This window comes from Cyprinodon variegatus, unplaced genomic scaffold (assembly GCF_000732505.1).
Source record: "Cyprinodon variegatus isolate N-32 unplaced genomic scaffold, C_variegatus-1.0 Scaffold74, whole genome shotgun sequence".
NCBI classification, from domain to species: domain Eukaryota; kingdom Metazoa; phylum Chordata; class Actinopteri; order Cyprinodontiformes; family Cyprinodontidae; genus Cyprinodon; species Cyprinodon variegatus.
Window position 1 is genome coordinate 1,459,623 of NW_015150527.1, and position 15,118 is coordinate 1,474,740.

A 15,118-nucleotide genomic window follows, 5' to 3' on the forward strand; every position below is an offset into this window, starting at 1 on the left:
GGAGGCTGACTGTAAAGAGATGATGCGGTCTGCTCATGCGCTATTTGTTGTCTGAGAACAGAGTCTGAACTGAACCGTGCTAAACTGGTACTAGTTTATCAGTAGGGCTTGGCGCGGTTCAGTTCAGACTCTGTTCTCAGACAACAAATAGCGCATGAGCAGACCGCATCATCTCTTTACAGTCAGCCTCCGTAAACAGGAAATTTCAGACATTCATAAAAATACTAGCTTCCTTACCACGCCACAAGATTTCCAGGGATGATTCGCCTTAGCAGTGTAATGAGCCTTAACGTCTGTTGTTGTTTCCAGCATCTGTAAGCCTTGATTAGACCATCGTTTGTCGTATTCACTTCCCAAAAGCCAACTCTATCAAGCAAATTCACCAAAGGCTGCCTTCTTCGCATGACTCTCTGCAAACTTCCTGAATGTTACGGGCGCCACCATGTTGGTTTGCTATTACCATAGATTGAACTAGGAGGTGAGGAACTGTGCTAGAGTGGTATGTAAACTGTCATAAGGAACCAAGCTCGGCACGGTTAACTGATCCAAGCTCAGTCTGAACTCTGCACAGAACGGTCTCAGAGGGTAATCTAAATGGGGCTATAGTTTGCTTGCAGGGCTAGGGGTTCCATTTTAGCCTGATGCAACCAGAGTTCCATCTTCCACATTTTTTTGTACCCTTAGATGGCTTTTGCCAAACTGCCGTGTTTAAAGCCCATAACAAGTCAAATCCTATTTTGCTTCCAATTTTCTGCAAGGGGGCTTCAAACCCAAGTCCATTTAAGTTGGACTACGCAGCAATACAGTGGTAATTTCATGCAAAATCTGTCAGTAGCACAGGAAAACCGTTGACTCCTTCATAGTTATTTATTTTTTATATGCAGACAGCTCTGCAGAAACGATAACAGCTTGCATGCAGTTACTGTCTCCCCCAAAAAACTACTAGATCAGCTTTTCCTTTTGGTGGATACTCCGTGCCCAACGACAAAAGTTCAGTTTTCTAAACACTAACGTTCAGATTCTTAGAAGCTCGGACACCAGAATGCCCAGATGTGCCGCTCCCGATGCTCGGACATGCCGCTGGACCTGTTGACGGCATTCCCCAGAGACTTTGAATGTAAAAAAAATGAAAAAAATGATTTCCCAAATTAGTGTATAGCAAAAATCTGTTAAGTTTTTAATGCAATCACATCAGCAGGAATTCTCAACTAATGTGGTCTTAAGAAAGTTCAAAAACAGAGTCACTTCATTCCAACTGTATAGAAAGGATCAAAGTTTAAAAGGGCCATAGAATAATTATATAAGGTATTTGGTGCTGGTCCTTAGGGTCTCTGAATAGGGTGTGTAACATTGGTTGGACGGTAGCCTTGACAACAGAGGCCCCGTGCTTCAGGTCGGGTTTGGTCGCTCCGTGGGGCCCGGTCCGGTCAAGTCAGCGGCCCAGTCCAGTCGAGTCTTTGGATCCTTGGGAAGACTGTGAAAAATATCCCCTTTCTCTGTGCAGCCTGGAACACTGCATTTACACCCGTGGTTCTGGCTCATTTTCAATAGAGAAACTGCCTGCTTTGTAATTCTTGTAGAGGTAAACCCAACTGTGGGCTAAACAGATAAACTGGTGTCTTACATCTACCTCTAATCATGTTCTCGGGCCATGAACCAGTGGGCTGGTCTGTATGTCAATTTCAGGGCGGGACAAAAGTACAGGCTAGAACCAAATAAGGCACCATTCCTGAGTTTATGTCAAATCGGGGCTTAGTTTGAATTCGCCTGTTTTATGGTGGAAGTTTAGAATTGTGAGATTTGCAGAGAAAGGAGGTGTTGATGGGGTTTGAACTTCTCTGTACGTCCATTTCACCTACTGAACTATCCCTATTCATCTATGACAATGTAAACTCCGTTTTACATTCTATGACCCCTTTAATATATTACAGTTTCACCCTAACAATGCTGAAACCTTAATTACCGTTAAATCGAGGTTACATACTAATTTTTAGAATGGCTTTTAAGTGTTGTATTTAAACTATTAACTGAAACTTCCTTTATTCAAGTCGGTAATCCAACTTTTCTTTATGCGCCTTTATTATTCAACTGCAATGCTCTTTTTTGTTTTCATCTTCTAAAGTATTATAAATGATGTTATTATTAAATAAGATAATGCAGATATATGTGGCTTTCCCGATAGGTATAATATATTGCAGTCAAGTTCAGTCTACTCCAAATTGAAAAAAAAAATGTATTATATCCAAGGAAACCCAGTCAACTGCACTGATTAACTCACTCCTGAACAAGCATGTTGCATTTACTGCATCGAGTATCCAACATTGCAGCAATCCCTCATACTGAGTGTGCGTGTGGTGACACGGAAAAGAGAACTCCCCTTCAACAGGAAGTAACCTCCAGCAGAATTTGGCCCAGTGTGAGCAGCCATCTGCCTCAACTGACTGGGGGGTTTAAGAGACAGGGCACAGAAAGCACAGCGATCCCGGAGTAGTAGTGTCTATGTTCAAGGAAAATCAGATAGAAGATAGTGGTAGTAGATCCTTTAGTGGCTTCATTTAGAATAGAAACACAGTTAAACTGCTCTGATTCAGTTTAAAGTCTGTTGGTGAGCAGAACACACAGTAAGATACAGTAGTACAAGGAAATTTAAATACAATGTTGAGGTGTCATCTAGAATAGAGTAGAATCGAATCGAATAGAACAGAGTAGGATATTTCCCGATGGTGACAGAATTGTGTTTTAGACAGGGCTCCAACAACAATAAACCAGTTTTAAAATGACAAAGGCTGATAGATGACATTAATGTTTTAAATCGCTTTCTGAGCCAGAGAGAATTTAAACCTTCATCCATCTGGGGTACAACAGAGAGTTCTCAAAACACATGCATACAAACTGAAGTCAGAGTTACTTGTGTGTAACCTTTCAGGTCTTAAGTCTGTCATTCTCAGAATTGGTTCAACACTGATTCCTTCAAATGGTTGAAGCTGATACCTGAGGAGGAGGAGGAGGATACCTGCCCCCACCCATCCTAACCGCCTTCTACAGAAGCACCATTGACAGCATTCTGACCAGCTGTGTCACTGTGTGGTGTGGAGGCTGCAGCGTCTCAGACTGGAAGAAGGTGAGAAGTGTGGTGAGAACAGCAGAGAAGATCATTGGGGCTCCTCCTCCCTCCATTAAAGATATTTCATCTCAGCGCTGTGTGTCTCGAGCCCGTAACATCATCCATGACCCCTCACACCCCCACCATGGACTGCACTCTCTGCTGCCTTTTGGAAAGGGGATCACAGCATCCGCTGCAGACCAGCAGGTTCTGCAACAGCTTTTTCCCTGCTGCCATCAGACTGTTGAACTGTTCAAAAGCTCTAAATCAAGTCACAAATCAAGACTATGCATCACACTGATAAAATCATACTAGTACTTCATGGTGAATCTTCGAAACTCAACTCAACTCAAATGTTTTTAACTGTATTTTGCATACATACTAGGGGTGTAAATAATAATCGTTTTGTATCGATGCATCGATCCAAAAGCCGAAGATCCGATGCATCGACACGTCCGCAAGATAATCGATTCATGTTTGTTTTTTTTCCTCCGGTCTATTTTTATCCATTTGCTCCTGGGCGTAATTCTCCCTCCCATGCTGCGGTGGCACTAAACCTATTTTGCCCTCCTACCTCGCTTCCTGGTTATACACTTACAGCAGTGTGTTGCAGCAAGCTTGACACAGACATTTTTAAATTATGCTCAATATTGAAGCGTGGTCTGCGCTATGTTATTCGACGCCACAACGCAAAAGGCACAATCATGAACTAGCAGTGAGTCTAGATACGGCCAAGGCGGTAACGAAGTGCGGGCAAGTTTGTCTGTCAACGGGGGGACATGGCGGCGAAAAAGAGCGCGGATCCAGGTGGAAAAAGGGTCCCAGTGTTCTCACGCACTCACTCTTCTAGCTGGTCCATCTTCACAAGTTGTTTTCCACAATGGTGGTCATACAAACAAAACAAGCCGGCAAGCTGATGTAGCTTTGACCAATCAGAGGCCTCCTGTCTGCGGCACTGTCTGCGGTCACCTACAATTTGGGAGAGGTGCAGCAGAGTGTCAGCGGAGGGGGCAGGGACGTCTTTGCGCTCACTGCGACACCTATGCAGACGACCTAGTTTTGAAGTATGAATTAGCCTTAATATAGGCTTGACAGCAAGAACATGTTGAAGAATGTTGAAGGTAGAGTTAGAGAAATATCAACATCATGGAGCAAAATATACAGTGATTTTTTTATAAACTATTAATTAACACCACCATTCAACAGTAATGAATCTTACATGGAATGACTATAAATCCAATCACAGGTATAACTTTCTGAAGGAGTGGTGTGGACATGCCCCCACCAATAATTTCCGCTTTTTTCCCTTTTCCGCTCATTTCCTTTAGCCAAAGGTAACAGAGTTGGGTGCAGCTATCTGTGTTCAAAGCATTTTGAGTCAGTGTTTTCTTCTCTCCCGCTGCTCTCTTGTCCCGCCTCTCAGAGTAACATCATCAGATCTGTTGCTTCGAGACATCTGATTTGCGGTCGCATTTAACTGCGTACAAAGTAGCTATGTGGTTGGAGGAGAGACTCTCAGCAGCACTCAGTGATTATTAATCAGCAGCTTCAACTTCAATGTTTAAGTAAAAGTAAGGAGACCGGTTGGTCATACCACTGAAAAATCTGTTTGATATCCAGAGCTTTTCAGTTAAAATGGCAACAAATTACAAGTTGACACAAATTAGTATTATAATGCAAGAAGCTTGAGAGAACATAGTTTGTTCTTCTTTACCAGTTAAAAAAGCTTGGCTTCTCAGAGGACCATGACTCCCAGTTACAGGTTAAAATTAACATACTTATTATTGATCAGATAGAATCAGACTGCAGAGCTTCTACATATCTTGAAATTTTGTTTCTGGCATCATTATATTAGTAAACAGGTTAATAAATCTTTTCTAAACAGAGGACAGAGAGAAGTAGGAAGAGCTGCAGATTTAAAGGTGAAACAGATTTACTGGGATATGCAACATGCAATAAAATATATCTCCAAGTTTACCAGAAAGTTTACAAGAAAAAAACAAGCCATGCCAAAATTAAAAAGCAACAAGGCCAGTTTTTTTCTGGATGGATGGAATTGAAGTAGGGATGCATGATATATCGATTTTAGCATCATAATCGGCTGTTATTCATTATTTCTTTATACATTAATGTTTTTGGGCCCTATAGATGTAATGCACTAAAAGGCATCTCTCTAACTATCTATAAATATAAGTATCAGTGTATTATAGTTCCCTTGTGTTCTCAACAATAGGAAAGTATTCAATAAAAGCATATGTTTGAGCTCATTTTTGGAAAATACAAAAACCTAATCAAAGTGTTTGGGTTGAGTACCTGTAAGTTCGTCAGCCCCCACCCTTAGTGTCCCCACCAATTTTCAACACAAAGTTACACCAATGAATCCAATAAATTTATTCTGACAGATAAAAATTGAGAATGTTATTCAGTTTTTTGTTTTTATATTATCAGGAAATCTCCTCCAATCTCCCCCCAAAAAACAAAGTGTAAATAATTCAGACCGTTTGGCTAAAATTCCTGGCTTCTAGATTTGGAACAACATGAAGTTAACAGGTCTGTTGTGTAGTTTTTTTTTTATATCATGTGTGCAACTGCGCAGTGTGCCCAGTGTCTGTGAGCCAGTCAGTCCTCAGCGTGTTGTCATTTCAGCACCAGTGTGAGCGGAGAGCGCCATTCCTTCCATTGCAAGCAAACAGTGAGCAAACTGTTTCCACTGGGCGAGTAGGAAACAAGTGACACATTTCACCCACCCAAAAATAGGGAAAAGGAGAGAGAGAAATGATGGAAACTGCTGGAAAGCAGAAAGCAGGAGCTGAGGGAAGGACTTATGTAAGCTTATAAAGAAGAAAACATGAAAGAAACATTCAAAACACTCTTTTTTCACAATTTTATGTCAACAGTGAAGGATTTATGAACCGTGAAGTATACCCTCGCGACACAACAGCCAAACGGTATTCTGGTTGCCATCCTTTAGTATCCACTTACCTTTTCTTTGGCTTCAATGGTCGGGATGGACGGCAGCGGTAAGCCTTTGATGCTGTGCCTCTTTCTGCCGCTCCACATTTCGTTATAAAAGTACAGAGCCAGGACACCTCCCGCTGCGGCACACAGCCCGGCTGTCAGACACCTCAGAGACCTTCGTCCATTCATGGTCGCAGCCCCGAGAAGCTCGCTTCTCCCCGCAGACCAAAGGCTCAGCTTGCCGGCCAGCGCTGCCGCTCTGCGGAAAGCGGCCATTGCTGCCGTCAGTACTGTTGTGAGGGGAAGCTCGAGACTGTCGCGTTTCGAGCGGTGTCATCGCGAGAGGATGGCGAGGCCGAGACTTAAGTTCCCCCAAAAAGTTATTTGATATCTGGCTGTGTAAGATTAAATGATAAATCGGAACCACTGTGAATAATTACACATATGCACTGTAAGTTAACCAGTTGAGCCATTTGAGATTCTCTGAAAAGAACAAACGGGGTAACACTGAAGTCAATTCAAGTAATATAATATGACTGCATGTGTTTTCAGCTACACTTTTTATAAATAAGACATGCCTGCAACTCTGATATACTGTGATCATTGTTTTTGTGTTTAAAATGAGTTAATCTCTGTCATTAGAATTCAGTTTACAAAAAAATATTTACCTTTTTTATATCACATTTAGATTTAAAGCTTTACTCATTGGTAATTCAAGACAGGGGGCAACAGGGGCCAGTGGAACGTTTCCTGGCCACTGAAATGGCCTCTGTATGTACACTACAAAATTTGAAATACATGTTTCTTAATATAAGTCTATTTTCTTCGGATTAAAGCTGTTAAGTTAGAGAATTTGGCAATGAAATAAGATGATTTACTTTTAAAATAAGAAAAAAACTCAATTCAATTATTATTTTTTACTGGTAGATTGTGCTATTTTTTGCAAGGGGTCATGGGGTTCACTGATCTGATCCTTGGGGGCTACTTGGTGCCAGCAGGCACCTTGTTGGTGACTCCTAAAGTAGATGGAAACCCATATCTGGCTTTAAGAAAAATACATAGACAGCTTATGATGTCTCAAATCAATTAGAAACCATCCCACTGCTGGATAATAGTCCAGCACTGAAATAAAAATGGATAACAATATATAAAATGCAAAGGTGAGGCAGGTCCAAGCAAGTTCCCCCAAAGAGCAGCATGCAAGATGCTAAAGGAAGTCTTCAAAACCCTAAAATGTCATCACAGGATCTACAGAAGCTTCCTGTTACCATTTAAACGAAAGGTGCTGCATGAGATTAATTTTCATGAGAGCTGTGTAATTTTTTTTGATTACTTTCTTAAATATATATGAGGACCAGACTGAAGCAAATAAGACAAATAAAGCATTCCAGAAATAGAACATCATATCAACAGTAAAGCATGGAGGTTGAAGTGTAATGAACTACACCATGAACTCCATAAGAGGGTACCCGAATGTTAATAACATGAAAATAACTTAAAACATACCAATGAATCCACCAAAGACTGGCTAAAAGAAAAGGAAATGAAAGGAAAGTCATATTTATTGAAATTATTTTTTTCCAAATGGGTTAAGCTTTGTTAAAATGTATATCTTTGTTTATAGGTTTTGTTTAAAGAGTATTTTATGTATTTTATGGGACATTTTACAAAACGTAAATTTTTTGAGAAATTATGTAGGTTTTCTTTTGAAAAATGTCAACATCATTTACAGATCACCTGGTGAGCAGGTTTTAATTAAGTTCAAAATGCTGAGGGCAAAGATTTGTATGCTGATAACATCTCGTCATCGTTAAAGAGTTGCCTATGAATACTTCCTGGAACTAAAATAAAAGATGTCTCACTTTACATAGTGGGAAAATTATGAATGACCAATCATATCAACATGTGTCAGTCATCACTTTTCATTGAGGGTCAGTGTGGTGTCAAGTTTTCAAGGGTAAGTGGAGAATCAAAGCAGCCAGTGGGAACCAGATATCAAACAAATATCAAAGATGGCTTCTTCATTTAAGTCTCCACATGCAGCACTGATGTTAACCTGATGGGGCTTTTCGTAAGGCTTTGATGCTGGAGAATAAAGGGTAGAAGTCTAATAGAGGAGCCTGTCACCTGTTCACACATGAAGCACAGCGGATCACTCCAGTGCTTAGCTAAAAACAGATCAAACAGAAAATATCAAAATGCCTTGGTTGAAATAAACACAAAGGTTGAGTGTGGCTTTAAGTCGTTAATCTGTTCCATGATTACTAGATCTCACATCCCATAGTAAAATGTTTGCTGTACTAACATTATTGCTAACAAAATGAAGACCACAGCCCTTTAAATACTGGAGTTAGGGTGAAAATGTATCCATAGGCCTTGAATTATGTGGCATTTACATAATCTAATCGACAAATTTAGTTGTGATGCATTAGGATGATATGTAATTCATCAAAACAAAGCAGTGCTTGAATATACAGTAGAGCTTAAGTTTTTTTTTTCTTTTTTGAAATCTAAAGATTGCTGCATGTATTTACATTTTACCTCCTGAGTCAATGTCAAGTGTCCTAAGATTTCATGGCTTCCTAAACTTGAAAAGGAGGACTTGAAGACTTCAGGAATTCACTCAATCTTTTTATTTTCACCAATGAGTGAAAACCAATAAACAGAACAAAACAGGTGAAAAACCTACAAAACACATATGAAATATTTTAACATATATTTTAGACATTTGGTTCAAAGTTAATAATTATCTTAATGACTAATTCCATTTTTAACCTTAAACATACATTTCTTTTACGATTTTAACCATAAATTCAAGTGTTAAATTATTAAATTCCATATCTGGTTGAATTTGAACCAAACAAAAGCAAACATTTTAGAATTATATATTTTTTCTTTTTCTTAGGACATAAGTTTTTACATTAGATATCTTAACATACATTTAGTGGAACCAAACTGTAAAACTAGCAGTGCAAACTTTTACTTCAATAAATTCTGCATTTCATTTCTCTAATCTGAAACTACAGTTAAATTGCAATCAATTGAGCCCAGTTAATGGCTTACCGGTAATCCTTATAAGTCCTTTTCCATGAAATGCAGCTTTGGAGGCTGTGTTTGCCTTCCTCAGCTCTGTTGCAAAACCAGTAAAGCTGTTTGTGGATTCATTATTACCTGAGTTGAGGGTGCTGGTGATTGGGCCAGATTTCTTTCACCTGCTGAGAAGTGCTGCAGAGTGGCACACTGAAATGTGTGTGTGTGTGTGTATGTGCACACACAAATGTTTGTTCATGCACCCCCATCTGAACTAATGAGCAGATCTACGAAACAGTCAATATTTTGTGAAATCATGTTTCACAGCAATAACAGCTTTGAGTCCTCAATGGGATGTGTCAAGCAGCTTTGGAGACCTACAGATATATCAGAGATAGTGACAATTTCAAAAAAGCTCAAGCTCAGTCAACGGACGAACACTGGTTTTAAAAATATAATTTTAAAGGGACCACTCAACCTCAAACAAATTTTTTTTTTTTTTTTGCTAAAAAAACTATATAAACTACAGTATATAATGCTGCCTTAATTTCCCAGGAATTATAATAAAACCTGGCCGTTTATCCTAAATACATGTTGTTAGCGTAAAACTGTGTTTTCCACATTGGATCAACCAGAATGACGGCTTCTCATTCATACCTCAACCAATCAACCTCCTCAGGTTTAAACCAGGTTACTGCAACTGATCTTCAGCCATTAAGTACAGATGCTTAGCCTATAGCTTTTTTGCTATAAGTACTTAACCTTGTAATTATTTTTAATCAAGGACCTTTATCTTTTGCTGATTATGTTTTCTAGTTCTACATTGTTTAAGGCTATTTCTAACATTGATCCTGTGAAAATGAGCATGCTAAGCATATTAATTTGCTTACTGTACAGTATGCTTGTCAACTGTTCACTTAAATCAATATTGCCCTGCCCGATTTTTTAATTTAGACCAAAACTAGACCAAGTCAGTATTTTAATGTTCTCTTTACCAACACAATGGGCAAAGAAATGAAAAATAACTACTTTACTTTAAATAGAACTATAGATAGATATACATAAAAACACAGTAGGCTACTATTTCTTGAAGTGGATTTTTTTAGTAGAATTATTGTAGCATTTAATGTTTTACTTTTTTTTTTTTACTTTCGAAAGAGTTCAATCTGTGCTTATATGTTTAGCATATAAACATATAACCCGTATAATAGTTTTATTGTACAGGTATCTCTACTTTTATTTCAGTAAAAAATTTGAGTAATTTTAATGCTTCTGATTGGTTTATTTTGGAAAATGGAAATAAATCAATTTTCATTTTTTTTTCTTATTCAAATAAAAAAAATAGCCTTATGATTAGATTCAAACAAGTTGCCATCGTCTTTCCAGTATGGTAAATTTATTTGACATTTATTTTATATCGTTGGCATTACTACTTAATTATCAAATGGGAGAAAAAAATGTTTAAACCAGTCATTAAAAAAGGATTAAATTTTTGTATCTTAATTTTTTTTATTTTATTTGAATAATAATTGAATTTCTAAATTAAAATATATTTTTCTAATAATCTATTATTTTTCTTTCTAAATTTGAGTCCAATTCAAAAATGATTAATTTAAAGAAAACAAATTAAAGTAAAATAATATACATATACATTAAAATAGAATAAAATGTGTGCCTAATCTTTCTAGCATTAACGTTGTGTCAGTGGGTCACATGACAGTCTGTTTTTCAACAGTGTTTAGTTCAGATATTTATTGATGATCCCAATGAAAACCATTATACTTGGGGGAAGGAGACTCCCTGTGTTCAAGTTAACCCAGATTTAGAAATAATAAATAAATACAAATACACCCCCAAGACTAATTCCTTTGGGGTAAATTAACTTAGAGATACTCCAAAAATAGCAAAAATGCACAATGCAATATCCAAAACATTCAAGAAGAAAGTCAAAGGGCGAAAGAAACTAAAGAACTTCCTACTTTGTCCCACAGTTGAAGTTACATAATGAACAGTACAGTAGGTGTTTCTTTTTTCTGCTACGATGAGATAGCGACGTTAGTTCAACAAATTTTTTAAGAAATGTTCAGATGTACTCGTTTCATCACTTTTTTACACAAATACATAAAAAAGCAACATGGTCAATATATGCATTTAACATACAATTCAACTTTGCTATACATATGTATATTAAAAGTATGTATAGCAAAGTTGAATATATATCTAAAACAAAAGAAAGACTCAAAAAAACATGAAATTTGAAGTGTCAGACTTGACTGTCTTTGCTTGAGACTTGACTTGGTACTGAAGGATTAAGACTCGAGACTTGCCAAACAGTGACCTGGTCCAACCTCTGGTACCTATTCTTATATTTCTCATGACTAATGCCTTCACTTCCCACACTGCCATGGTGTCTCAGGGAGGTTTTGCCTTCTAGCTTCACAAAACAAAAGAAATTACATCCTTGTGCAGTTTCTTGACCCATGTCTTGTCAGGGAGGCAGACGGATTCGCTGAAATGATACATCACCTGGCTGTTCTGAGCAGTGCAATCCTGCCAGTTATTTCTGGTGTCACATTTAAAACAGTTCGGTCCTGCTTTTGAATAGAACTTTCTGACCCAACAGTGTAGTGATACGTACACTGTGCACACGGTAGTAAAAATTTTGCTTTGTGAGCGGAGTCAACAGACATCCGTGGACACATGTCTGCACAAGTGTGTGGGGCCTTATGGCTGCAGTATGGCACTAGGTGTACTTGACATTTTGCCTAGAATACTTTGGTTGAATGTTTAGAGTTGTTGTTCTGCAGGAACGTGAACTAACCCAGTGTCTCATACAACAGTCTGCACAATAGGCCACTACCTTCTATTTAGATCCCACCATTGCACCAGGACTTCACCCCAGCTATTCTATTGTTTTGACAAATAATAACTCCCACAGCATAGTGCTGCCATCTACATGTGTTAGCAGAAGGATGGTGTGTTCTGACTTGGACTGACCAATAGCTATGCCTCACTTGTGGACCTTTTGCACATGCCTTTGGATACTACTCTCCTTGTCCGATCTGTCATTTTAGGCGAACGTTCTGTGTCTTACTCTGTACAATGCACTTTAAAGTGTTGCAAGATTGGGGTGTTGTATCGTGAACTACAACTTTTACCCAGACCATCTTGGTGTGTTTGTTGTTCTAAATAAGCTGTTTGTTGTTTGTTTTTACAGAACAACTGGATTTATGCTGAGGATAAACCATTGACAAGGGGACTGTACCTCAATGACCTTTTGTTGCAAACATTTGTGCTGAATGATACTAAGGACTATCAGAGAGATGAATACTCGATGCAAATAGATGGCACACTTTTTCAGTCTATAATCGGTTTTAACAAAATTAGACAAGGTCTTTAAAAAAAGTTATCTTATCCTCTATCTTGCATTGATCCAACACATTTTAAACCAATAAAATCATTTAGGTATGTGGTTGTAACATGAAGAGATGAAAAAGAAAAAACCTATATATGCGATTTCACGTTCTTGCAGAATAATTGCAAATCTGAAAGTAATGTAATAGAAGTTTTTATGTGTGTTATATGTCTTTACAAAGAGTAGGCCTAATTTTTCATTTCACTTTTTAATTTCTGCCTTTGAGGACCCCAGGAGTTCCCCAGACAGCGGTTTAGAGATCACTTGCATTAATAACCCCCAGGCTACTTTTTTCAGTTATTCCATTAAACAGCTTTTCCATTAAAGGCTGTGATCTCTTTGTGTGTAGGGGGTGGGGGGAGGTAGGGTATAGGGTCTTAACACACCTCGTCCTCTTCCTCCTCATCATCATACTGCAGCTGCTTCAGCTTTATTTCTACAGCTTCATGCTTGATTTTTCTACACAGTCACATCCATAGAAAACGAAACATGGATATTATAATTAAAAACAAATCACGTGACCCTGGGAACTGCTCTCCTGTGAGCGAGCATGAGGATGTCAAGTTGATGTCTTCATTGAGGCCAGGTCGATAACCAATACATCTGATCAGCCCCAGGCGATTCTGATTGATCCAACCTCCTTTAAAAAAAAAAAGGTCTTTTGTGTTGGTCATAAATACTAATGAATCAGGGGAAAGAGGATCACACACCACACACATTTAGACCCCCCTCAGTATGGCGTTGCATACAACAGGACATACAGTCACTCATGTTCCGCTGTATTGAATATGTGAACCAATATATATATTTTTGTCAAGCGGAAGAAGCGGAGGTATAGGTACATGAGAGGACCACACAATGCACAAGTCTGCATCTGAACCTCATTTATCAATTTGAGTCTCAGGAGAGGGCCAACAGGGGCTGCAGGGACTATGGGGGCTGTGGGGGCCCATGCATTTGAGAGCATGACTGTGTCTGTGTTACTGCCAAAATATATTCTACATATAGGATCTTGTAAACAGCCACATAGACACATAGTTTTAATTTAAATGTAAGCTTTCAAATGTAGTTTTACTAGACACTTCATGGGATCTAACAAACAAGGAGGGAAATTAGAAAGAAATCCTTTAACCAGGAGCTATTTCTGCCTAAAGTTAAATGTTGGCTTATCAGGAATTGTAGGACATACAAATCTTGACATATTTTGTGGGAATTGTGTGATTCATCAACAGATAGCAATCCATCAATGTGAAGAAGAAGAAGAAAAAACAATACAATGTTTAACGATTTGCAGCAATTTTAAGTTGATCCCAGCCAGATACATTGAACGATTTTAATAATGGGGTACAGTTAATTGGAGTCCCATGAGCGGTTTCATCTCTGCAAAGCAGTTGCTGTTCTGAAGAAGTTTGCAACATCTATAGGGGGACGGGAAAACGAGTGAAAGGGCTGTGGTTAGTTGCGAAAATATAATTATTTTGCAAACATGCAAAGTAATGCCTTTACAGAACCTTTAACAGATAATATTTGCAAAAAAAGTTCATTGATTTGGGACACTGAACACTGGCACTTTGAATTAACCATCCTCATTGCAGAAATATGGATTTGGCAGCATCATGCTGTGGGAATTTTTATAGTTTATAGATAGTTTATAGATAGATTGTACCACATGCAGGACAATAATAAAGGAAAACAAAGGGAGGCTTCAAAAGGCTATAAGTTTACCTGTTGGACAATACCTATGTTAAACCAGAGCTTTAATACAAATATATGCATAAAACTATAACTTTACTCCTTCTTCACAATGACACTTCTCTTTTATCACATAAAGCCCCAAAAATGCTTTGATGTTTATGGCTTAACAAAAAGTTTAAAGATGCATCAGTACTTTTGCAAGAAACTACATGTAATGTATCGTGAAAACATGTATAAAGTGTTGTTGAGCTAAATAACACAATTATATAATTTATTCACAAAACATTCAAAGATATATACAAATGATAACCCACAACAAGAAACATATTAATTAATAAAATGCTAAACCTCAAGCATAAAATCAAGCATCAAAATAAGCAGGCATCCACCATCTATTATAAGTATTGTTATTTTATAAGCATGTTTAAATAAATGTGGTACACCCATAAAATGTGCATTTGGTAATTGGTTTCAAAAACGAAACTGGTTTGATGACTAAATGTCTAATGTAATGCCTGTATTATTCCTCTGTTTAATGTTCAATAACAGAGTCCAATATGCATAAGCCTATAAAACTCAGCTTATTTACTGAAGAATCAGCATCACAGGTACCTTTTTTTAACCCCCAAGACCTTCAAGTGTCAAGTATCTGGGTATTTTGTGAGTTTGGAGTTCAAACACACAGGTACTCTGGTTGTTGATCCCCTTACAAGATGAGCTTTGAACCTGCGGCTTTGATTTTTTTTAAGACCACAATTAACGATAGGCATATATATAAATACATATATGGGCTTCTCCCCTGTTCAAAGCATAATGGAAAGATCAATGAGGGATTGACAGTCAAGTGATGCCGTTTGCACAGGTGTGTGTGCGTGTCTGCGTATGTTGTAAATGTGCGGCTGTCTTACATGAAACAG

The 15,118-nt window shown here is 38.1% G+C and overlaps 1 protein-coding gene across 7 annotated transcripts in view; it reads right to left on the reverse strand.

The window, feature by feature from the left end:
* Nucleotides 1-6,356, reverse strand: part of micu3 (mitochondrial calcium uptake family member 3) — a 45,797-nt gene extending 39,441 nt beyond the window's left edge. For all 7 annotated transcript variants that reach the window (XM_015372683.1, XM_015372680.1, XM_015372682.1 and 4 more), the window contains exon 1: nucleotides 6,086-6,356. In XM_015372683.1, the coding sequence (XP_015228169.1) occupies nucleotides 6,086-6,337 (252 nt within the window). In that variant the 5' untranslated portion in view covers nucleotides 6,338-6,356. The remainder of the gene's footprint in view (nucleotides 1-6,085) is intronic.
* Nucleotides 6,357-15,118: the final 8,762 nt, after the last annotated feature.